Consider the following 27,843-nt stretch of genomic DNA (forward strand, 5'->3'; position numbering starts at 1 on the left):
TCAAACCAATCCAAGTCTAAAATATTTGTTTAACAAATATATTTAACGGAAATTTAGATAATGGAATTTCAGTAGGGATGAGTAATATATATCGATATCGATTTTTTTTAAATATCGATACTTTTCGAAATTACTGTTTTTTAATTTGATTAACTTTAGCATTGTTTGTATTATTTCTGAAGAAATGTTCAAAACTGACTTACCCACAAATGACCAGCACCCTTTTGGATACTTTATGGGCCATATCAAGAGGTAATCTTTGGCTTTACCATCCCAGGGCGCAAATCTGACACATGTCATGAAATTTATCGTCCTGATTGCTTTCATAATCGTTACTTGGTCGCTTGGTTCTGGAAAATCAATAAAAATCAATTTATTTTACACATTTTGTATGTAAACTTTTTTACAATCGTTTTTTGATAGTACTAGCTCTTATTACTAAAATCTACATAGGTTTTGTATTGATTATAGATACAACTAAAATAGAAATATTTTTTCTGACGGTTAGGCTTACCATATAGTGGGCTAATGGTGTATGGTACGATAGCATTCTTCCAGAGCTTGTCTGGATAGGTATCCCACCTTATCCCTACTCTCCAAAACCTGTAAATATCGTTATCCATCGCCATATCCCCCTGGAACAATCCTGGAGATGTTTCAGGATCTATTTCAGCATCTGTGCTGTTTCCAGTGATATTCATTACTTCGACTGAAAGATTTTAGTATTCATGACAAGGTTATAATAATTGTTTCAAGATTATTGCTAAAAATGAAACTATTTTTTATTGTTTATTTTAGTAATTATTCTATATCTGTCTCATTTGGTTAATGAGACAATATTGTACTTGTTTCATTTGAGCAAAATGAGCAGGTATGCTTTGAGCTGACTGAATTCATAGTTTTGTGAAAATTTCATGCATAAATATAAAGAAACATTCTTGTTTAAACGGTTTAAACGACTTTTTCAGTAAAATTTGATCAGGAAATTCAGGTACACAATGTTTAATATTATTCATATCAATTTAATAACTTTTTGTTGTCATTTTAAGCATTCCTATATGCCTCTTTTGGATCCAGCTATTATTAGATTTAAATATAACTGTAAATAATTAATATAATCGTATTTTTGTTAATAATAATGGTTTGGTTTATAGTATAAGGTCATGAAAATTAAATTAAATTAACGTAATGCGAAAATAAAAAGTAAACAATAAAATTATAGTTAATTATTAAAATTATTAGTGTGTGTATTTATTGAATTGAAACAGAATTACATAAAAGTTGATTTTTAATATATTATTTTGTAAAAATTAGTCAAAATTAATAAAAGCAAACACTTATTTTTAATTGTTTAAAAAGTTTAAAAGTAGATATTTTATAATCTCTGAATTTGTTTATAAAAATTATAAAAAACATCCTTATTCTGCACTTTACTTGTTTTACATTAGACCAGCATAATTTATTATAGGTGGATTCCCTAGTTTGTTGCAAATACAGGGTGGTGCCGTCGTGCCTCTCAACGACGCGAAGGCTTCAATGAGAACAACAGTTGGTATTGAAATGAAATTTTTTGAGCATATTTATGTAGGTTAATTTAGGACATTTTTTAAAAATATGCATAGTTCGACAGGGTGTTCCCTCAAAAAGCCACACATCAAAGTTGTGTTTTTTGTAACGGAACACCCTATATATTAATTGATTTTCAGATTCTAGGTGAAAAATAAAGTGACTTTTATTGGAGAAGTATATGACTAAAATGTACCCCCCCCCGGTTTTTGACATATTTAATATTTTCTGAAAATGGAGAACACATTTTAAATTTCTATTGAAGCTACCTAAATTGGAATTTACCCGGTATAACCTAATTGACGGTTAAAATAACCATTCTACTTTAAAACAAATTAAAACTTGACCGGAAAAGTTATACAGGATGAGACAAATTAATATTGAACATTGGTCACTTTTAAAGACAAAAGTTACTCTTTTATTTTAAATGGAACACCCAGTATATTATTCCGATATTCAATGGGAAATTCCATGTCTCTTTAATATACTGTTAAGGTTGCCTATCCATCAAACAAAGATTTTCGTAGATATTTTCATGTTTATGACTTTTAGTGTCAGCTATTATAGTAGATTTTTATTATTTGATAAAATCTAGGTGATTGTGATATGCCTGACGATCCTGCAACATAGCTGTCAAATTAGTTCAAATTTATCGTTTGGTTATCAGTTTTTATCAGTTAAATTCTCAGAAATTTGCCGAAAATGGAAACTTATCCTACAGCAGAGAGAAATAATAAGATTCTATTAATTATTGGTGATTGCAGTGTGCATTTATGCAGTGTATGCAAGGGCGGTTTTATAAAAAAGTTTTACGTGTGTTTTTTACACGTAAAAAAATAGTTTTTTTGCGTGTAAAAACATATGTTTGCTTTTAAAACTATTTGTTTCACAAAAAAAACTAATTTTTACATGTTAAAAACTTATTTTTTTGAAGTTTGATCGTTCTGAGGGGGTAGTAGTACCTTCATTACCCTTCCCCTAAAGCCTCGCTTGACTGTATGTAAATTTTGAAAAGTATAAACGGGATTAACCGTTTTAGAACAAGCACATTTTTTTATGAAGAATGAAAAAAGCATTTTTCTCAAAATATCAATAATAAAAAAGCTTTTGCTCTTGTAAAGATAATCCGAGGACATACTGTAGTATAATTTGAATGATAAAATTTACAAATTTATACTATACACTTTGGAAAACTTCCCACCTAGAACTCATTCTTAGGACTACATAACTAAAACTGACTTGCACCGCACTTTTAAACAAACAAATTCATAAAACATCCCGGATTTTCGTGTTTTGGTATTTACCATGATCAGGAAGAGGTGGATGCACTGTTTCCGGTACGTGGGGCAACAGGAATCGGCCGTACGTGACGTAATAACCCAACAAACAAGACGCTAAAATACACCGAGAAATGAAGATAGTACCGCAACATTGCCATTCGGACATCTTCCGTCTAACTGGCTTGGAATTGGAACCACTTTCTTCATTCTTCGATTATTGGTGATAGAAGTGGTACTGGGTTATCTGCTACAACGAATATCAGTACCTGCATTCGTTATATGAGGTACCCCTATGGATAAAAAGTTGTGTTTTTTACTTTGAGTCAATAAATGTAAAAAAATTATTAAAGCTTTCTAATTAGTCCATCTTTAACAACTAGTTATCATTTTGTGTCAGTTTAAAACAAAAAAAAAATCTCAGAAATTTGCCGAAAATGCAAACTTATCCTACATCAGAGAGAATTGATATGATTCTATTAGTTTTGGTGAATGCAGAATGCAGTGTAGCAATTTAAAATTTACTCTTCATTTTCACAAAATGTGAAATATGTCAAAATCCTTAAATTTTAGGTATATGCTTCTTTAATAAAACTCACCTCTATTTTTTTCCTAGAATCCGAAAATCAATTAATATATAGGGTGTTCCATTAGAAAAAACACAACTTTGATGTGTAACTTTTTTCGGGGACACCCTGTATAATTCTATATATTATTATAAAATGCTTTCAGTTAACCTACAGTCGCTGTCAAAATTTTATTTCGATATAAACTACCGTTCTCCTTGGAGCTTCCGCGGCGTATGAGAGGCGCCACCCTGTATTTTGTTTATTTTTAAGAACATTGGTAAACCATTTTTCTTGAAATTTGGTAGTTTGAATAGTGTAAAATTCCGTAACAACCTTGATACCTTCCATTAGGGTGGAGAGTACCTACTATTGGTGGTACTTCTTTTACCCTTATAGATTCAGTAATTGCAGGAAATGAAAATTAAAGCTAGGACTTTTTTATGTAAAAAGGTCCTCTAATGTAAAAAAAACTATTTGTTACACGTAGAAAACTATTTACTACACGTAAAAAACTATTTTTTATGTGTAAAAAAGATTTTTTTTTAATTTATTACTTTTTCAATTTTTTTGCCTTAAGTGTTTTTGATGGAATAATCCTCTCCCATTCTCGTAAATCATATTATTTCCCACCTATCGTTGACGAATAATAAAACATATTAACCGGTCCTACCGTTGTAGTACCCGCCCATTGCGGTGCTCATTGCCAAAACGCGACAGCCTAGATGTCACCCACGCTTAATTTATGACAGATTTTTCGGAAAATGTTGGCAAGGCACTTTTACAAGCCATGTCGCTAAACCCGGCTTGTTTATCTGTGTCGTATGCGCTGCATAATAAATACAAAGTTGAGAAAATGGAGGATATTTATTTAGAGGTGTGCAGAATTTCATTCATACGTAACGTAAATGCGGAGATTGGCGTGTAACGAACGCTGTAATGTAACGGTTGTTCGCTGCTCGGCTCGCTGTTCCTCAATATTTTTTTAGCCCCTAAAAAACGTCGAAGCTAAAAATTGGGAATGCTACGTTTATTCAAACTTTTTAACTATTTATTATATTTCTTAGACCGCCATTTAACAGAAGCATATTTAATATTTAACTGCTGACAATATGTTTGTTCCAACCGGACGAGAGAACCGTCCTAGAACGGTAATTTCCTATCAGTCAATTCATTTGTTAATCTTGAGAAACGATCAAACTTTTCAAACAATAAGTGGACGACTAGAAATTACCGTCCCAGGATCGGTTCTCGGTCCAGTTGGAACGAACCTCGGGTGCATCGTCGAACGGGACTTAGGAAATCCCATGTAAATTTTAATGGGGTCAATTATTGGCTTCCCTAATTATTTTAGAGAATAATTGTATTTAGGTTTATTGAAGAGCACTAAAACCCACATTCAAAAGAATAACTTTAGATATTTTTGATTAGCCCGTTTACGAGTTATCGCTGATTTCTTTTTAAATATTTCTCCTTTCTTATAGCCCTGTATTTACTTATGAGCATCAGTTAAGGTAAAAGATAACTGTCAAATGAAGTTGTCGTTTCAGAAATTTATCTATTTAGTGCTTTATTATTATTATTAAAAACTCATACCTACATCGAAAATATTAGCCATGAATTAAACTACCGAAGAAAAAGTATTGATGATCAAATGGTATTATCAAGGAAATAGTTATCAAAAGGTGTCGCACATGTTTGCTGCTCTGTATCCGAATAGACCGATACCTGGAAAATCTACAATCGCAAGGAATATCCAGAGATTTGAGACCAAAGGTACCCTAATAAATAACTGCAGATGTGAAGCAAGGCAGGAACAAAGAGAAGATGCAAGAAATGATACCGACTTGGAAGTTTTATTGTGCGTGGAAGAGAACGATGGAAAGATCAACACAAGGAAACTTGAGGATGAAATAGGAATAGATCACACTACAGCGGTTCGAATTTTGAAACGACATAAACACTATTCCTTCAAATATGAAAAGCACCAAGAGCTACGAGATGGGGACGAAATACGGCGGCAGGCGTTTGGTTTTGATATGATGGAAAGAGCAAACATGGATAGGGAATTTTTAAAAAACATATGTTTCACTGAAGAATGCACGTTTACCTTAAATAATGAACCCAATGTTCAAAATTATCGATATTGGAACAAAGAAAACCAACACAGGTTTAATATCCACAGAAAGTAAATGTTTGGGCAGGGATATTCGGACACAATATTATCGGGCCATTATATCTTACGCGAAATTTAAATGCAGAATATTATTTGGAACTACTCGAAAATCATATTTTACCTGCTTTACATGATGCCGCTAGGGGAAATCAGGAAGTTTGGTACCAAATGGATGGCTGCCCGGCACATTATAGCTGTTCGGGAATATTTAGACAATAGTTTTAACGGAAACGTTATTGGCCTAAATCATACAGTAAATTGGCCAGCAAGGTCTCCTGATTTTCGCCAAATGATTTCTTTCTCTGGGGCCATTTAAAAAACAGGATATACAAGGATAAAAAATACCCAAATCTAGACGAGTTAAAAAATGCTATTTCTGCCGAATGCAATAGAATTTCAGTTTACCAACTAGCGAATGTAAGAAGAGAATTTTATGATCACCTGGGTTATTGTCTAGCAGTCGATGGAGGAATATTTGAACATCTTCTTAAATCCTAAAGTTCTAACAATTTAATAGTACCTAAATTAATAAGTTATTGAATATTGTAATAATACTATAATTAACCTTGTAATTGATTACTTTATTTTACTTTAATTCATATTAATTTGTATTTATAAATACATCTTTAAGATTTCCGATGTAGGAATGAGTTTTCAATAATAATAAAGCACTATATAGGTAAATTTCTGAAATGACAACTTCATTTGACAGTTATCTTTTACCTTGACTGGTGCTCATAAGTAAATAGAGGGCCATAAGAAAGGAGAAATATTTAAAAAGAAATCGGCGATAACTCGCAAACGAGCTAATCGAAAATATCTAAAGTTATTCTTTTGAATATGGGTTTTAGTGCTCTTCAATAAACCTAAATAGAATTATTCTCTAAAATAATTAGGGAAGCCAATAATTGACCCCATTAAAATTTACATGGGATTTCCTATGTCCCGTCCGACGATGCAACACCCGGTATACAATAGTTCTAAAAGCCTAAAAGGCTCATGACTTCATTGGTTATCTTTCTCCATTTGTTTCTGTCTTTCGCCTTTATTCTCCACCCATCCACTTTTATCCTTCTCAAGTCCTCTTCAACATCCTTTTTCCATCTGGTTCTCGGTCTACCCCTCCTTCTCTTTCCACCTATTTCACGTCTCATTATCATACTAGGAATTCTTGCTTCAGCCATTCTTTCAATATGTTCCAGCCATCTCAGTCTTTGTGCTCTTGCTACTCATGTTATACTCCCTGCCCGATATAGTTGCTTTAATTCTTCATTTGTTCTTCTGGTCCATTTCTTGTCTATCTTCTTTCCTCCAAAAATCTTCCTCAGTATTTTTCTTTCCCAAATCTCTAGGGCTATAACTGCTTAATGCGTGAAGTATGACTTCATTCCATTTCTCTACTGGAAAAAACAATATTTTATTAACGTATACAGACACGATTATCTTAAAATATTAGGAAATTAGACTTGGTTCGTTTTAATTCTGACCACTCCATATGTTGGTGCAGATGACTAATGCCATCCAGCGTAACACTTTCAAACTACCGTTGTCTCTCGAAGACATCTATATACAAATACAGCTGGTTTTGCTGTCTGTCCATTCTGAAACAGTGATTGGTGTCGTTTCAATGGACATTTTTATTATTATTCTTATTTTCCGTCATGACATGTCCCATTGTTCAATGGAAATGAAAATGATAAAGACTAATTGCGAAACTTTGCAATCGCATTAATAAATTTAAAGATTGCAGGTTACTTTAATAGGTTTTGTTATTTCAAACAATGTGTCATTTCGAGATTATGTTTATCAGAATAAAGTGATTAAAAACATTATGTTATTCAGGATAATTGTTATAACTGGTAAAGATGATTTTTTTTTCAATATCATGGGGCCGTCCTCTGCCGGAAACATTGCGACCTGTGAGGCCTATTGCATTTATCCCATTCCTATATCTGTACCCATTCTCCTATCCCTGTGCCCTGCACTAACTTATGCAGGTCCTTGATAGGATGGGAGCATATTGTTCCTCCGGTTCTAGCCTAGCTGTCCTAAATAAAAAGTGTCGTTTGCGATCTAGAGCCTCGCAATGACATATTATGTGCTCCGCTGTTTCAGGATCTTTATCGCAGAGTTTGCAGCAAAGACTTCCTTGATACAGGTTCATCACCAATCGAAGTTTCTTACCTAAACAAATAATAGACATAAAAGTCTTATCCTCAGCCAACATTGGAACAGATCACAAACTTGTGCTAGGAAAGATACGAATAGGTGCGCCGCTATCCAAAAAAAGACCATCGATAAAAACTGAAAAATTCAATATAGAATCCCTCAACCACGAAAGCACTAAACAACTTTATTCAAACAGATGCCAAACACATGTCACTCTTAACCCCATAGTACAGTTTGATACTCTGAACACAGCTTGGAACAAACTGAAAGAAAACATCTGCAAAGGTGCTAAAGAAGCTTTAGGAACACGTACTGTATCACACAATAGAAGACCGAACATTAAACCTTGGTTTACATTAAAAGTCAAGAACATTAGAAGGGAAAAGAAGGAAAAATACTTACAATACAAGAAATCTCCAACACCGGAGAACCGAAATATCTATACCGAAATAAGGAACAGGACTAATAATAGAGTACGAGAAAGTAAAGAAGAATATTGGCAGCGATTTAGTAGCGAAATGGAGGCGGATATGTACGGAGCACAAAAACGTATTTGGAAGATATTGAGGGGTTTGAAACGAGAAACAAATGAAACAATACAACTAAGAAAAATTGCAGAAGATACGTGGGAAAAATATTTCAGAAACTTATATGCAGAAACAGATGAACCAATGGAAGCACAAGAGACAAGCCAAAGAGATAATACAGAAGATCATGCGCAAATCACTTACAAGCAAGTAGAAGAGACAATAAGGAAACTTAAAAATAGAAAATCTCCTAATCAAGATAAAATACCAAACGAGCTAATAAAAAACGCAGGCACGGCTATCATAGAGGAATACACAAAACTGTTTAACATTATATTACAACATAAGAAAATACCAGAAGAATGGAAACAAAGTATAACAATACCCATTTTTAAAAAGGGAGATAAAACAGACCCAGCAAACTATAGAGGAATAACATTACTGAGCACCTCGCTAAAACTTCTGACTAAGATCATTGCGGACAAAATCTCCTCAATAGTGCCAATAAGCGAGGAACAACAAGGATTCCGAAGAAACCGATCAACTACCGATGCACTATTCATACTCAGGCAACTAGTTGAAAAATCCTTAGAATATAACTCTCCAGCCTATCTATGTTTTATAGATTTAACAAAGGCCTTTGATAGAGTCCAACTAAAAGACATCATCACCATCTTGGAAAGCAGTAATGTCTCGAAAGAACTCACAGAACTTATCAAGGACTTAAACACAAACACAACAACCCAAATAAGAACAAACTTTACCTTAACGCAGCATCTTCGAACTACAACTGGTATTCGCCAAGGCGACAGCTCAGCCCTCTGTTATTCAACACAATCATGGATCAAGTAATAAAACCGTCAAGAATACTGGATTAGGATATCGAATGGGAATGCATAAAGTAAACATATTATGCTATGCCGATGACGCAGTACTTATTGCAGAGTCAGAGGACGACCTCCAAAGAATGCTACAAGCTTTTAACAGACAGGCAGAAAAACTTAACATGCAAATTTCCACAAATAAGACCAAATGCATGACCATTACAAAGGAGCCTCTACGGTGCAAATTGGTAATAAAAAACAAAACTATTGATCAGATAATGTCATTCGAATACCTCGGATGCAAAATTACAAGCTCAGGATTGCTGGAAGAAGAAGTAAGGAAACAAGCCAATAAAGCTGCCGCAATATCATCAACAAACATTTGAGTACAGAATGTAAGTCAAGAATATACAAAACCTGCATACGACCAGTGATGACATATGGTGGAATAATTGGAAATAATTTTTTTTAACTAAAAATGTCAAAAGCTGACATATAAATGTCATTCTATTCAGAATGTCATTTTCTATCGAATAAAGTAGGCAACAAAATACCGAGGGTACTATTCAAGTAAATAAATAAATAAATAAATAAATAAATAACGGCTTTATTGTACAAAAAGCCAAAATAGCTTCATCGACAAAGCATTAACAAAATAAACAAAAGCACAAAAAATATAAAAATAATAAAAAATATCATACAATTTAAAAAAAAAATGCGTTATTAAAATTAGTACATTAATACATGGACATTGCAGAACACAAAAAAGGCGAATCAATAAAATTTTACAATAGGAAAATTGTAAATGGATAAAATCAAATATCAAATACTAGACTTTTAACCAGTGTGTGAGATGATCAAAATTTTAAAATTCAAAATTATCCATGATTAAACATCAACAAAAAAATCGTTTACCGCATATAGGGCTCTCTCCAGTAAGTATGCTTTCAGAGCTTTGCGAAATGCGGGAAAGAATGAAAGCGACCTGATATTCAAATGCAGATGATTGTACATTTTTTTTGGCATTGTACAATATTGAGCATTTAACTAGTTCTGAGCTCGGGGTTGGCAGATAAAGATCGTGCTTCGCATTCCTAAGTGGGTAGTTATGAAATGGCCTTTCGGGAATAGCAGATTAAGCAAATTAAGCAAACGGATTTAAAAATGAAGAAAGAAGGAAGAGTCAGTATTTTGAAATTTTTAAAGAAATTCTCACAGTGAGTTCTACAGTTCAGTCCCAATAAATATCGAACTGCTCTCTTTTGAAGTTTGAAAATATGTACGATCAAATTTTGTCGTGCAGCATTTTGTCAAAAATCAAGAGCTGTAGTCATTTCCGGTGAAACAGGAAGTGACCGAAACTAATTGAATACGCCAATCAATCCCTGATTTATGTCATATACTAACAAATCAAATGTCGCCTTTTTATCTGAAAAAAAAAAGAAAAAGTTACAGTCGCATTCTTAGCCTCTGAACTTTCCTCCAAATTTGCAGCTTTTCCGACAGTTTTCCACCGAGAAAATTATCGTATTTTCCTCGACAGAAGCATCTGAAAACGGCCCGTTTTCTGGAAACTATCCAGAGGCTTTTAATCAAAAGTTTCGATCTGGAAAGACGTTGTGGAAGTACGGATTTAGATCGAGTCAAATACCACAATTTCGGCATGTATTTATGCAATATCTTCGCAGTCGCTCTTTTGATGTCATCTCCGGCTAGAAATATCGCTTGTTCTTGTTTTTCCTTCACGCATTCCATCTTGGATTGATTAATTACTAGAGGGAAATATAATACAGATGTGTTTATGTTGATTAAAAATTAATACTTGCAGTGGTATTCATGTTATTATTCACCCCGACCTTATAGATCTGTTGTGTTTCCTTTTTTTGAATTATAATTTGGACTAAATTTTCTCGAAAATAGAGACATAATTTAAAATTCCGTTACGATACGGAAATATATTGAACTTTTGTGATTACAGTGATCTATAATTTATATGGTTTTGTAACAAATTGCTCGCTATTTTATGGCAAATGCTGAAGCTCTGCCTGCCTTTTTTTCTGAAATATAATATATATTTCCTTTGGCCACACACACCCGCTTTACCCGACCCATGAGAGCGACCCGAAAGTACAGCGTAATAGACTCTTAATACTGGAAATATGGGATTAATAAGTAGGTACCGGAAATTTTTGGGATTAATACTGAAAATTTGGAATTAACATTGGAAGCTCGGGATTAATAATCCAACTCTGGGATTAATAGTGAAATTTTGGGATTAATACATACTGGAAATCTGGTATTACTACTAGGAATTCGGAATTTGGGATTAATAATGCGAATTTGGGAAGAATCTATACTAATATATAAAATCTTCTAAGTGACTGGTTACTGGTTAATCACGATCCTGCTCAAACCACTCAACGTAAGAAGCTCAATTTTGACATACAGGTTGATTCTAGGGTGTAGAGGTTCGATAAAAAGGGATTTTTCGAAATTCCAGTTACAAGGGGGTGAAACTACCCCTCAAATATTACAATATTTTTTATTTAAAAAACGGTCAAATTTCCGAAAAAAAAAATGCTTAAACACGTATATTTTATTTTGTTTTTTTACATATTTTAAGATTTTTTAAAAATGTATACAGGGTGTTTCGAAAAATCTGGTCACTGATAAATCACGATTCTGCTTAAAGCGCTTGACGTAAAAAGCTGATTTCTGGAAAACGGATTGACTTTAGGGTGTAGAGGTTCGATAAGAAGGGATTTTTCGAAACTCGAATTCTAAGGGGGTGAAACCACCCCTCAAATATTAGAATATTTTTTATTTAAAGCCCGGTGAGTTTTTCGGAAAAAAAACTCTTAAACACGTATGTTTTATTTTTATTTTGTTGTTTTACATATTTTAGGATTTTTAAAAAATTTATACAGGGTTTCTCATAAAATATGACCATTGAGTAATAACGATTCTGCTTAAACTGCTTGACGTTTACAGCTGATTTTTGGCAAACGGATTGACTGTGGGGTGTAGAGGTGCGATAAGGAGGGGTTTCTCGAATCTCAAATTCCAAGAGGGTGAAAACGCCTCTCAAATATTACAATATTTATTATTTAAAAAACGGTTATTCTTTCGGGAAAACGATTGGACACGCATAATTTATTTTGTTTTTTTACATATTTTGAAATTTTTTAAAAAATAATACAGGGTGTTCCAAAAAGTTGAGTAATTGATTAACCACGATTCTGCTTAAACTGCTCGATGTTTAAAGCATATTTTTGGCAAATGTGAGAAAATTTTATCCAGTTTGTATGTTAATGGAAATTCTTGCTTTGCTTTATCATCACCATTACAAATTAATAATTCGATGCGAACGAAGTCGCGGGTACAACTTAACAAGTATAGCTAGAGACGTGAGAAATATAAAATAAGAGACGCCCACAAATTTGCTTCAATCAGATTTTTCGTAGCGTAACTGCATCTCTCTTCCGCCGAATGCGTTCTCTCTCTCTATCGTGTGCGACCGGTGCTATCCCCAAGTCTCTTCCTATATTTGTCAAACTGTACATGCTAGTTTAAGTGTAAAATTAATTCGAACTCTAGTGTGTAGTTGGTTTACTTATGAAGAATATACTACACATTTTCTTATATTGCTATTTTTTGACCGCAAATGGTAAAATCATAACGAAGAGCTTCTCGCCCGTCGAGTGAGATGCACCCTGTACACTGCTACGCAATTCAGAATCTACGCGGATCGAGGGGTAGGGTGTAGGTAGATCGGAATTTATAGATATAGACGAGTGGCGGCATTTTGGCTTTTTTATATCGCAATTTGTAAACAGCGCTTATTTGTAAACAACCCCCGTTTTTAGAGAGGTATTTTAGATAACAATCGATATTTAGAAATGTTGTGACACCCTGGAAATACTACCACCGAGCACGTCATTGTTGCAACTGCGTTAATACGCCTGGCGGTGACCGCCTCATATTCTTTCAGATATTTAGCAATAAAATAAAGAAACCTGTTATTTTTAAGCTGTTATTTTAAGCTGTTTTTTATAAATAACTATAACAGTTTCAACTGTTATCTAAAAATAACAGTTTTGCCCATCACTAATCATCACCATTACAGGTACACGCTAGTACTTTATATTCCGAATTAATACTAGGGGAAATTCGAAGAAAATACTTACTTATTACTAGATATTGCGTAACAAGACCATAGAGTTATAGTTAGAGTAAATTGAACTCAGGAATATGTGTCCAGAGGATTGTAAACAGACGTTGATCAAGCTGCGGCGTTTCATTGTAACTCTCGTTTACAGGAAAGCGTCTATGATGGCTGACTCTCGCGATCTAGGGCTAATAAATCAACGTTATATTTAGACCACGCTGTTATTTCATAAATGTGACCGTTCTGGGTTGTGGGTGACGTCTCTTACATTTCTCTATTAATTTTAGACGCTGCTCTAAAGTCGTACGGGCGAATAGTTGTAAGTGTATGGCGGGACGTACTAAGTACTTCCCGGTTTTTACATTGTCGACAGCAGCTTTCCTTGGAGTTTTACTACATTGTAAAACAACATTCGTAAATATAGATTTGTTAAGAAGCTTTAATAAGTCACGATTTACGGTTTAAAATTTTAGTCAGAGGAGGTTCCCCAATAAGGTCAATAAGTGCATATTTTCATGTCAAATAAAAAGCTAAGCATACAGGTTTATTTTTTTTTCATATAACTTACCTATTTTTAAAATCCCGGCTAGTATTTTATCACCTAGTTTTACTGTATAATTTATTTGAAGTTTTATACAGGGTGGTCAGAACTGTATTCCGGAAACTTCGGCAGCATATTCTGCAGATAAAAATAAGTAAAAAAGTTCGTATAAACGTATGTCCTAAAATGCTTAGTTTCGGAGATACAGGGTGTAGAAGATTCATTTTTATTTAGATTTTTTCCCAATAATTTTTGAAGTAACGTCAATATTTGGATGAAAATTGGTGACTGTGAGGTTTTTGATATGAGAACTTTGATTTTGATGTCAATACGACTCCTATTTTTAGGGGGAGCCACCTACATTTGTTTTAACTGTCCAAAAAAATTTTTAATTAATAATTAATTAATTTTAATTTTTATTTTTTTAAAATTCCAAACACACGTGCTTTGATTAAGGCTTGATTAAGGTTTGCAGAGCTTCAGCATTTGCCATAAAATAGCGAGCAATTTGTTACAAAACCATATAAATTATATAACACTGTAATCACAAAACTTCAATCTATTTCCGTATTGTAACGGAATTTTGAATTATATCTTTATTTTCGAGAAAATTTAGTCAAAACATAAGGAATATTTTGTTGATGTATGACCATTAAAATCTAAAAATAAAGGTGTTGTCTAAAAATGTGCTACAATACGGATATAGTAAAATCCTTTATCTTTAATTTCCTTCTTCATTTGTGTAAAAATACCTAGCCAGTTTTACATAAAACGTTAAATGCCGAACGCTTTATTTGCTACTGTTTCGGACTAGTGAAATGGATTCTTAATCCCAGAGTGACATTATTAATAAATAGCATGATTAATCCCATGCTTGCCATGTTAATACCGAGTTTCCATTATTGATCCCAAATGTTCAGTATCTATAAATCTCAGATTTTTAGTATTAATCACGAATTTCCTGTATTCATCCAGAATTTTTAGTATTAATTTCGACTCTTTTACAGTAATGCAGAATTTCCTGTATTATTCTAAAATTTCTATTTTTTATAGCAAATTTCCAGTTTTAATACAGAAATTTCAGTATTAATCTCAAATTGTTAGTATTAACACCAATATTTTAGTATTAATTAGGAATTTCCAGTACTATTCCAAAATTTCCAGTAGTAATCCAAAATTTCTAATATTAATCCCGATTTTACTAGTATATTAATCCGGAATTTTCACTATTAGTCCCGTGTCTAATATTAATACAGAATTTCATATATTATTCCCAAATTACCATTATTAATCCCGATTTTCTAGTATTAAACCGGAATTTTCAGTGCTAATCCCGTATTTATAGTAACTATAAATCACAAATTCTCATGATTAATCCCTATTTTCACGTGTTAATCCCGAATTAACAGTATTACTCCCAATTTTTTAGTATTAATCCCAAATTCCAGTGTCTATAAATCCCGATTTTTATGTTTAATCCCGATTTTTATGTATTAATCCCGAAATTTCATTGCTACTCCCATATTTCTAATAACTATAAATCACAAATTCTGATGATTAATCCCGATTTTCAAGTATTAATCCCGAATTAACAGTATTTCTCTTAAATTTTTAGTGTTAATCCCAAATTGCAGTATCTATAAATCCCGATTTTTATGTTTAATCCCGATTTTCAAGTATTAATCCCGATTTTCAAGTATTAATCCCGAATTTTCAGTATTAATCCCGAATTTTCAGTATTAATTCCGAATTTTTTGTATTAATCCCGAATTTTCTGTATAAATCCCGAATTTTCAGTATTAATCCCGAATTTTCTGTATTAATACCGAATTTTTTGTATTAATCCCGAATTTTCTGTATTAATCCCAAATTTTCAGTATTAATCCCGAATTTTTTGTATTAATCGGGAATTTTCTGAATTAATCCCGAATTTTTTGTATTAATCGCGAATTTTCTGTATTAATCCCGAATTTTCTGTATTAATCCCGAATTTTCAGTATTAATCCCGATTTTCCACTAAACAGTGTTTTAGCGTATCCACAGATTCTTTCTTAATAATATTATTCTTAAGCTTAAATAGTTAATTCATTCAAAATCATTTTTTGTTTGCTGTTTAAACAGAATTATTTCGATTTCTAACGAACGTGTACCTTTTCATGGTGCCTAGTCAGTTAAATCGGTTTTACGGCATTCGTAAAAATATAGTTATCAACTGCACCTTCGTGTAAATCGTTCATTTCTGCCAGAACAATGGTACTTCGTCCGTCAACACGCATAACAATTGATTGCGCTCTGCGCGTTTTGCCCGTAATGACTCGGGAAAAATTAGAAAAAAATATCTAGCACTACTACAGACGCGTAAATGTTCGTATGCGAATTGAGCGTTTTTCTTTGAAAGCACGTACAGCCAATAAATCGCCAATCCTGTAATAAATTGGCCCGTTCCATGATTTTTGAACGGTATGTAGATTGTTAGCGAGTTTTTTTACGACTAGAAATGAGGTTAAACGCCAAACGGAGTTTTAGTATTACCACAGCCTATTTGTTCGACAGCCAGTTGATTTGCGATCAGTTACATGGAACTGCCAAAGGAAGAAACTCAATAATATTGAAATCTAGAATGTCACTTTATCTAAAGAAGAAAACGTAAGAGACCTAGAAGAAGACGAAACCTGAGATGGGAGTGTGATTTTAGGAAATTAGGAGGGATAACTTGTGCCCGCATAGCCAACAATAGACAACAATGGGCTCAATAACAAAGAGATCATCTAAATATGTGAGGGAGGCTACACCGTAATTGGAAATGGTTGAATAAGCTGAAAACGATGATAATGATGAATAAATTTAATATTAATTCCTAATTTTAATGATGGTTGATTTAGAATTTTTAACATCAATCCAAAATTAGTAGTATTAAGCCCAAATTTTCTGTATTAATCCCGAATTTTCTTTATTAATCCAGAATATCCAAAAATAATCTATATTCACACTCTAACCCATTGCAACATAAAACTGCCAATCACTTATTTGCATGAAATGACGACATATCTCTCAATCTCAAACGACAGTACTAGGTAGGTAGGTATTTATATTTATCATAATTTATAATTATGTGACATTAAATTGACGCTAAAATACTAAACATATATACAGTTCGTGACAAAAAAAACATTTTTTAACGATCTATCGCATTTGACCTACAAAAATTACTACTACATTTTCCCCGCAGTAAGTTTAAAATAAATACAATTAAAACTACATAAATATGTACGTATAAATATGTAAAAAAACATTAGTTGCACACTTTTCCATATATTACTATTTTTTCTGTTTCATAGAGAAGGTATTTTAAACTTTACTGGTAGGAATTATAAAAAAAACAATGGTATTGTTCTGCTAAACTGGTTATGCAAGGCTTTAAGGATTTTTATATGTTCGTTTGAAGTGAGCACACGTCAAAAATCAATTAATTCTAATTAAAAATAAACCACAGAATGGCCATCAGTTTTCTAGCTATTCGTTGAAAATTTTACCAGCACTGTACATTAGATTTATACCGTGAAGAGAGGTTTGCAAAGTAAATGAGTAATAATGACCAATGAATCATGATTTTAAAAATAAAACTTGGGGTACATTTTTAATATATCTGCATTTTTATAAGATGAATATTTCTAAAAAATGTCTGTACCTATGTGGCGGATTCATATCTCCAAAAAAAAACTCCTTTATGGATATTTCGCCACTGCACTGCAAGAAAATCTACAAAATAAAATAGTTATTTTTTGTAAACACTTCTGGGCGTCAAACCTAAAGGGACACTGCTTGTCAGAAGTTATGTTTACAGTTATACAAATTTGCCTAACAAAGAAAAAAATGCTTTTGAAAGACTTAAAATTTAAGTAATTTTCAAAATGACTTGTGGTTTAAGTCTTTATTCAGAAATAGAAAAAGATTTAAGTCTTTTATGAGATTTAAGTCTTTTTAGAAAAAAATTAAGTCCTTTTTATCATATAATTTTATCGTAAATTTTTAACAGCGGCATCAAATATGTGTTTACCATCTTTAGTTTGATAAAAAAGTAGCAACTGTGAAAACTGTATCTTTGTACGGCTGAAACCCTGTAAAACACACAAAAATGGTACAACCTGTACAAAGTACCACAATATTTAATTTTATTTAAGTTGTTGATGTTTTTATATATGAGCTTTTATGCCCTTGATGCGTTTGTTTTTTTATTGTTTATTATAGTTGTTAACATAATATTTTATTCTAATCTGTATCTACAATAAATTAATAGAGATAGGTAATAAAAAAACTGGTAATGGATAATACAATAAAATTAATATTAACATTTAAAAAATAGGTATTTAAATTGAATTCTGGTTCCAAAAACGACTGTGAAAATCGGCGAAAAACGAGAATTACTTCCAAATTACTTCCAAAGACAACAACACGATATTATACAAAATAATGACTGACATTATGATAAGGGTCAAATAATAAACGACAACGTTGCAGATCGCGGCACAATGTGACCAAGATGGCGATAATAAAAATCGCTTTAAACTAATTTTTGCAGCTTTAATCTATATCAAATATCTGTTACAATCATTTGCTCTATAAAGTAAAATGAAGAGCTGCTCGGTATCTTAAATTGTACAACAAATTTGCCAAAATTTCATTTAGTCAGGTTTATAGGCTTTAGTGGCAATTTCGATATGATTGATAACGTGCATCGGAAATTGTTTTAGGATTACCGTAAATCCCATAGTATCCGAATAAACATTTGGGGGTTTGTAACTCTATGTTTGTCCGAGAGAAAACCTGCCATGGAGCTCTTTCAGAACACTGGTTCACCCTGTATAATATTTACAGCAGGGGCGGCTTGTCCTATGAGGCAGATGAGGCAGTGCCTCACCAATACATTTGAAAAATTGCACGTATTAATCGATACATCTTTAATCACAATTTTATATTTTTTCCCTATTTGCATCAATAATAATTCTATTTTTTAACCGTTATTCTACAATAAATTACGTCGATGGTATTCCTTTAAACGCGCTTCCTTTCCCATATGCGACAAACTCGACGATGTATATCCATCTTATTTGTTCTTTAAGAAGTATATGTGCAGAGGTTTGCCTCTCGCTTTTCCTTGTCTAGCGTATTGTGGTATATCGCACTGACGGAGCGACAGCGTTCACTGGAATCTTAACTCTATAGAATGAAAAGAAAAAGCATAGGCAAAACCTTTAGTTGAAGAGAGAGATAAAATGTATGGAGTAGTAGCGCGTAAAAAGACCGTATTGAGGCGAGCCTCAAATGTAAATTTGAACCTTAAAAGCCGTTCGTTAAAAATATGTATCACTTCCCGATCAGCCCGAGAGATTTTAGGCGACAGGCTGAAAATGCAGAATTGCATTATTTGGGAATTTGTCTTAGTTTGAATCAGAGTTTGAATTAATTCCGCCGGTTATTACAGTGTTTTGTCTACGTTTTTTAATGTGAATTGCATGTTTAATTACTCTTTTTACTGATTATTGTACATATTAAGTAAATACCTAAAAAGTGGGCAGTGACTTATTGTTGATTGATATGATGATTTAGAGGGACCATGTATCATCAGAAGGTAAAGTTTTTCGAATCATTTCTAGATAAATTGTGTATAGTCAAAAAGTAAAGCGACCTGTTACAGATTCCGTTTTGTTTTATTTTTATAGGATGGGTAGAAAAACAAAATTTTACCATACAGAGTAAAATATAAGAGAAAATATCCTGAGGTCGCTTTGAAAAATTTACTGTTGCAATAGCCCTATGTAATAGGTACCGTATGATTGAGAAAAAACGGCGTCAGCGTTGGCTATGAAATGAAGATCGCTGTCATTTTATATGTAAATTTATATGGGAAATGTCATTGATCGTCATTTCCCAGCCAACTGGACGCCGTTTTTTTTCGATCATACGGTATAATACTGCAAATTATACTACATAAGGCTATTTCCGCAACTGCTAAACATTTAGAAATATTTTAAATACAAAAATGTGCGCTTTTTAAGTCTGTAGGTATCTAAAATACTAAAAATAATATACAGTGTGTATTGCATTTAAAAAAACTGAGATATAGCATTATAATATTGCAATGTTGGCCGCGCCATAAAAAAATCCCTGTGAATGTGAGTTTTTCTCGGATTTCTTCTTTACCTCGCTATATTATACGTACTTAAACAATAATATATCAATAAGTTAAATTCACTCCAGGTTTTTACCACTTTTTAAAAGATAAATTTTTCAAATATGAATTATCATGGAAGTCCCGCATATATAGTGCTTCAAATAAATCAATAGTGTGATGTATGCTGAATTTTATGCTGAACCCAATTCTGTACAGAAAAATGGTAATGCGATTGCAATTTTAAAGAAAATATTTTTTTAGGATATGTACTTTTTTTATATAGAACTTCCTCGTACTAATGGCCACCCTATATAAATACTAATAAAAATTCTCTTCTAATGTGCCTCACCATCTTCCAGTGCTACGAGCCGCCCCTGATCTACAGGTAATTTGTCATCAAGTTTAATACCTTCAGACAATCGCTTCTGTAAATAGCTTCTTTAATTGTTTAATGCATGCGGTTACATAAGGCTTGAGATTTACCTTCTATAATTTACGATCGATGAATTTAATAGATATATAATTATTTTCATGGTTATTTTATTTTCTAGCAAGAGATTAGTAATGTACATGTAACTGTACAGAAGCATTTAAAAATATTTTTCTATTGTAAATGTGAAAAAATATTGAGAACCTATACTATACGCACATCCTGGATGCTTCTTTAGAAAAAGATCATAAGATTTGCAATATAACGGGCACCTTAAATTTTTTATTTTAAAGTTTTATACAGGCCCGGCAATGGATCTCTAGGCATAGGAATTACATGCATTGGAATGAAACGCCTATAAAAAGTCTATGCTTAAACAGAGATGGACAACAACTTCCCCGTCTCCACTTCCACTACGACTGTCTACTTAGACAAACTCCAATAAGATAACAAATTTTGGAAATTCCGCCACCTCCCATCCACTCATGATACCCATCTCCCTGCCCTTTATTTATCGCCATTATTTTATTTCCCTTCCCGCGCCTCCGCACCTCGCTATTCTGACTCCCGTCAGTTCATCACAGAGTTGCCAGGTCTACCGGTTTCGTCTGTAAGCTACCGATCTACCGATTTAAAGAAAAATCTAACGATATATTCAACTGCGTCTTTAGTTTTTACAATAGAAGCACTTATAAAAAGCTGACTTATTTGACTAAAAATTAAGCGACTGCCGTGTTGGAATCTGTATAATTTGACTTTATTATTGTTTCATTAAATTTTATTTAGTAATAACACACATACAGGTCATCGTTCTGTCTAGTTGCAGAGTTACAGAGATATTCCTAAAAATCCTTATTACTCCTTATTACTCCTTATTAGGCGCGGTATTGGCGACATGCCCGAAGAAGTTGATATCTTTTGAAAAGATTTTATTTCATTCATCTACTAAAGTTGAACCCATATTTTCCCCAAAAAATGTAAACAAAAAACAAAATTTAAGTTAAGAAACAACCTAAATTCGGACAAATATTTTAGTGATTTTCCCGTCAAAAAAATATATTAATACGAAAAAAGAGTTGAGAGTTGCTACAGCTTTCCCATTGAAATGAAATTAATTTTAGATATTACTGATCAAAATTTGTACAAAGGTAAAAAGTGACTGCTACACTAATTTGTGACTGCTATCCCTACTTATTATAGTTTTAGATGTTTTTAATAATATATTAATATTATTTAATTCAATATTTTTTTTAATATCAAATAATATACCTAACGATTTCTAATTCTTGTTATATTTATTATATTTGTATTTTATTTGAGTGATCTATTATTACGACACATAGGAATGCTAATTTTGGAGTTAAATATTATATTTTATTTCGTTTCTGTACTTTTAATTTTTGTTGAAGATCTGCCGAGAATTTTGTTCTCGTATGGAATTATAATCTAACAAACCCGGCAACCCTGTTCGGCTACTCTTTATAAAGTTTTTTTCGGCCTAATTCCTTTGTCACAGCCGCGGCTTTGTGAAGCGCCGCCGCCGACCGACTGTGTCGGGGCGACTGCTAGGAAGATCGTACAGTATTGCCATTTCATAGAATTGCACTTGCTATTTTAGAAATGATATCAAAGTTTTGCATGTTACTTTTCGTTTTAGAAAGAAGTTATGTGCCTAGAGAAAACATTCGTAAAATTGTTTCGTACTTTATTTAATATTTCATTAAGTAGGCAAGATAATGGGATTAGAAGATTTAGGATTTTGACAAGCCAACATAATTTCGATTTAATTGAATGGCAACACTGTCCGTCCTGTTTCTATTTTTTCGATTCTGTTCTATTAGTAGGCGGTAGCCCCCACACAAGCGTCTTAAAGACCCGCCCGGCGCCCCCTCTCGCAGGGGCTCTCTCGTCGTATCACTTCTATGATCACTTCCCCTATACGATGGTAGGGAAAAGACACTTTATCCGTCTCTGTTGCACTGCAGTGTATTTTGCAGCCTTACCATCTTTTTTTATCGCATTGAAAACCTCCTATTGCTAATATTCCTTTGCCAGTAGTGTATATTGTGTTCTAGTGGACCGATTTTGAAGATATTTTCAGCAATTTGTAGCTAAGTTATTTGACTTTTTAGTATCTCTTTCTAAATTAAAAATGAAAGTTTCAATCTGTCAATTATACGAGGGAAAACATAATGTTGATATTTTGGTGAAAGTTTGAAACACCCTGTGGAATATGTTAACAAAGCAAGCAATTTAAAAATAATTTTATCATCTAGGTGCATCTTTTGACAATATTTTGTTTTTTGGTTCATCTCAATAGCTTTATTTTTTTTAGATATTATGTGTTATGTTATAATGAGTTATGTGTGTATTATGTGTTAGTGTTATAATGAGTATAAAATTGTGCCTCGCTTTTTTGAATGGCAGTTATAGATCGTCGCCCTCCTTCAGTATCCAGGATCCGTATCAGTGTAGCAATCCACTCTCGTGCACTAGCCTCTTTCGCTTTGCTGGCGGAAATCCAAAAACACAACGGCAGCAAAGCGGAAAAAGACACGTTCACAAGCGCCGGAAGCAGTTTTCCACCAGTTTCCTTCTTGTCTCTATTTTCCTTTGAGTCTTCGTCCCGTCGCCGTCGTATTTTCCAGCCGCGCGAATCGTTACGACCTGTTTCTTACATTTTTTTTGTGTTTCTTGTTGGGCGAGTTTGATCAGCTGTTGTTGCATGGTAATAAACGTCATGTGAAAATGTTTCGAAGTATTTTCAAAATTTATAGTTTTCTATTACATACAGGGTTGTTCACCACATACGACACGGAGTATTGTAGCTAAACGACTAGATTTTTACAAATTGTAAGTTTTGGGTTCGTTGAAGGACTATTAGAGCTACAATTTAAAAATATTTTTACAAGATACAGAGTGTCCCAAATAAATAAAAAATATCAAAGTTGATATTTTTTTAAATGGAACACCCTATATATTATTACATTTTTAGTTTCTACGATTAAAATAAAGGTAAATTTGATTAAAGTTTATTACACTTAAACCTTACCGTTTTTGAAATATCTTCAATTTTGTGAAATTGCAGTATAAATTTTAAGGCTTCATTTCTCCGAGGATATCAAAGTTTTTAATACTAAATATTTACTGAAATTTATTTATTGATCAGTTATTGTATTGCAATAATAAAAACTTTACTACCTTATACAGAGTGTCTAAAAATTTATTTTAAATAATTTCTAGCTTCAAACGCCAATAACTTCTTTAATTTAAATAGAATACCCTGTATATTTTAGGAGAATCAGATGCACAATTTAATTGTCTATCAAATTGCATTATACCATTTTTTACCTATCCCTTCAAGTTTCCGTAGAAAATGCATTTTCTTGTAATTTAGAACTCATTTATCAATATACCCATGGAATACTGACATTTTAGATTATTTTTAAAGATTTTTAAAGAATTTTTAAAGAGTACAGATACTAATATTGTCGATATAGTTCGTTTATTTCATTAACAAATTAAAAAAAACTGTTTAAATATTTGTTAAAGAGGACCAATTAATATGATTTCAGTATTCAAACTACATTAATTGACTGTTTGCGTTGATTAATAATAATTGCTCCAAATACTAAAAAACTGAATTATGTATGTGTATTAGACAGTGTGGTAAAAAGTAACACCTTCAAAATTATATTTAATTTGTTGACAAATGCTTATTTATAACAACAGAGACGTTCATTTTCATAACTTATTATTATATTGATTTCTGATTCAAATCCACATTTATTTAGAATAATTTATTAACGAACACAATTAAGTATGTAGTTAATTAGTATTTGGGCGGAAATACTGGTGGTATATTTAATTAATGGTATACTCTTTTTATAAACATTTAAATAGTTTTCTTTTTGCATAAAATGGTTAGTAATATTATCGTTTTACTAAAAACGATAATATTACTAGCCTGTACATTTTGTACATTTGTTGTTTTAAAAAGAATCTAAAATGTAAATTTTCCATGGGTATATTGATAAATGAGGTCTAAATTATAAGAAAATGCATTTTCTACGAAAACTTGAAGGAATAGGTAAGAAGTGGTATAATACAATTTGATAGACAATTATATTGTGCATCTGATTCTCATAAAATATATAGGGTGTTCTATTTAAATTAAATAAGTTATTGCCGTTTAAAGCTAGTAATTATTTAAAATAAATTTTTAGACACTCTGTATAAGGTAGTATAATTTTTATTATTGCAACACAATAACTTATCAATAAATAAACTTCAGTAAATATTTAGTATTAAAAACTTTGATATCCTCGGAGAAATGAAGCCTTAAAATTTATACTGCAATTTCGCAAAATTGAAAATATTTCAAAAACGGTAAGGTTTAAGTGTAATAAACCTTAATCAAATTTACCTCTATTTTAATCGTAGAAACTAAAAATGCAATAATATACAAGGTGTTCCATTTAAAGAAATACAACTTTGATATTTTTTATTTGTTTGGGATACTCTGTATCTTGTAAAAATATTTTTAAATTGTAGCTCTAATAATCCTTCAACGAACCCAAAACTTATAATTTGTAAAAATCTAATCGTTTAGCTACAATACTCCGTGTCGTATGTGGTGAACAACCCTGTATATCTACAGTAGTCAGAGATGTACAGGGTGGTCAAAATTGGTCTGGTTTAACAAAGAAAACCTATTTCCTGACTAGATAGAGCAAAACCGATATAGATGTCATGGGCTCGATTTCTGAGACATGTTTATTGGCGTAAACCACCTGTTGATATTTTCACTGCCAACTGAGATACGGGGTCTTTTTGAATTTTTTACCATTTTGAAAATTGCCCATAACTTTTTTATTTTGCCGAATAATAAAATTCTGTAGAAACGTTCTTCTGGCACTTTTTTAAGCACAATCCAATGGCGTAGTTAGTTTTTTTTCTATGTTTGCTCTTTTTCTCAGGAATAATAAAAAATATAATTTTTTAAATTTAAAAATTTTTAAATGGAAATCATAGTTGGCTATGAACTTAAAAAAAATGGTGGCGTTTAACCTTTTCCAACGATATAAAGTTATTAGTATTTCTAGGATTGAGAGAAATATTAGGCTTTTTATTTTTATATCGAAGCGGGCCTTGATTTTGTGTTGACCTATGTATTTGCCTAGTGATTTTTTATTACAATTTATATTCTATATTATTATTTATCTGCATAATGAAAGACTTTTGAAAAGGTAAATTAACATTCTATATTAGTATTACAATTGAAATCGATACAATAAACAAAGAACAAAACTAAAAAAAGAAAGATCTTAGAAATAGATACTCATAACTTTATGTCGTTGGAAAGGGTTAAACGCCAGCATTTTTTTAAGTTCATAGTCAACTATAATTTCCATTTTTAAAAAATTATATTTTTTATCATTTCTGACAAATAGAAAAAAACTAACTACACCACTGAATTGTGCTTAAAAAAGTGCCTTAAGAACGTTTTTACAGAATTTTATTATTTCTCGAAATACAAAAGTTATGGGCAATTTTCCAAATGGTAAAAAATTCAAAAAGACCCCGTATCTCAGTTGGCAGTGGAAATATCAACAGGCAGTTTACGCCATTAAATGTGTCTCAGAAATCGAGCCCATGACATCTATGTCGGTTTTGCTTTATCTAGTCAGGAAATAGGTTTACTCTGTTAAAACAGACCAATTTCGACCACCCTGTACAAGATACCTCATAAAAAGTATCTGAAATAGAAGTTATAAGACACTTTATATGTCTGAAAAACTATACACTTGATACCCTGAAAAGATCAATGATCACTACGCCACTGATATTTTAGAAAACTGAATTATAAGCATAGATAAAAGAAAATAATCTACTATTAAGATAGATATGAAACTTAATAGTAAAATTTTGGGTCAAAGCGCCCCTCCGTGTTTTTAGTAGAGACTACGTTTAACCCAGCGCCTTCGCCTTTTCTGCTGTAAATGTTTTTTATGTTTATATTTGAATTCAAAGGATTTATTTTTAAAGTTACATTGATATATTAGTATATCAGAGTAACTTTAATAAAACATAAGAATTTATATATTTTACAATTTATTTTTTTTTATTTTACGAGTTTCATGTAAACGATCGTAAGTCGACTGGCTGTCTAATGAATAGACCGAGATTTATAGATTTTAAAGCGAACGAAAAAAAATCAAACAACGAATACATACCATATATTTTTCTTTTATCTAAGATACATACCATAATATATACCTTATCGTCTTTTGGAAACAAGTACATTTTTGCAGTTTTATTAGTTTCTTTGCAAGATGCAACACAACAAGAAAACACCATTTTTACAGTTAATAAATAATAAAACTATTTCTGACTATGATATTTAAAATTTAGTTAGATAGAAAATTAAAAAAACAAACGAGTATTTGCAAACGCAGGCCCAAATTGAATAAAAATCAAAATTTTTCCTGCGAAAATCAGGCTTTTTTCACTGAAAAGGTATTTTTTGATTTATCAGCAGTCGTTGTCAAGTTGACAATATACAGGGTGTTTTCGAATTAGTCTAAAAAAATTATGTGTTCTTAAAACAATTTTTATATAACCATTTACTTCCTTTCTGATCTACAGGGTGTTAAAAATTAAAAGAAAATCGATTTTTTGCTTAACATAAATGGTACACCACTGCTTTTTTAAAGAAAATATATTTTTTTCTTTGACTGGCCATCCTTTTTCAACAAAGTTGATCTTTTGAGTTTTTCTTGTTCATCAAACGGTTGTCGAGAAAAAAATAAATATACTTATTAAGAGCCAGCCTTAATTCGTTTTCTAACGATTTTTTATTTTTTAGATTAATTAGGAAACACCCTGTATATGCATATCACAGGCAACCAAATAAACTAGTAACCTCTAAAAATTATTTTTCCTACCACTAGCGACATACCGTGTTTTTAGTGTGTACTAAATTATTTTATCAAAATTTCACCATATAAGTTTCCAGGCAATGATTATAAGCAATGACTAAAGAATACAAGGACCAATAACACCCTATATAGACAAAATTGTTTCCGTGTCTCCTAACAGTGCCGTGCCACATACTTTTCTTAACTTAGCTGCTTGAAGAGATATTTATATTTTTGATAAATGTTTTAACTACGCCTATGGTGTATGCTGCTTATTTACATTTTAATACCAAATAAACTTTTAGTCACGTGGTTAAGTTTGAGGAAGACAGCGTTGCCCATTTTTGTATATTTTCTTTTCATCAAAATATTTTAGGAAACCAAAAATAAATTAATTATAAATATATAAACATTTATTATTTACATCAACAAAACTCACCTTCTTAACAGCACTTAAGGGATATAAAGGGCTATTATTACCACTTTCCCGTTCAAAATATTCTAATA

At 31.9% G+C, this 27,843-nt stretch overlaps 1 protein-coding gene across 3 annotated transcripts in view; it reads right to left on the reverse strand.

The window, feature by feature from the left end:
* The window catches only part of LOC115889915 (zinc metalloproteinase nas-13-like), a 66,286-nt gene that overhangs the window by 1,450 nt on the left and 36,993 nt on the right, over positions 1 to 27,843 (reverse strand). Inside the window, exons 2-4 of one of the 3 annotated variants that reach the window (XM_030910006.1) lie at positions 2,871 to 3,136; positions 515 to 709; positions 204 to 350 (exon numbers count right to left, since the gene is read on the reverse strand). In XM_030910006.1, coding sequence (XP_030765866.1) covers positions 204 to 350; positions 515 to 709; positions 2,871 to 3,012 — 484 coding nt within the window. In that variant the 5' untranslated portion in view covers positions 3,013 to 3,136. The other 2 variants (XM_030910005.1, XM_030910007.1) reach the window with 2 other exon arrangements.

This window comes from Sitophilus oryzae, unplaced genomic scaffold (genome assembly GCF_002938485.1).
Source record: "Sitophilus oryzae breed Bouriz unplaced genomic scaffold, Soryzae_2.0 scaffold_857_pilon_pilon, whole genome shotgun sequence".
Taxonomy (NCBI): Eukaryota; Metazoa; Arthropoda; class Insecta; order Coleoptera; family Curculionidae; genus Sitophilus; species Sitophilus oryzae.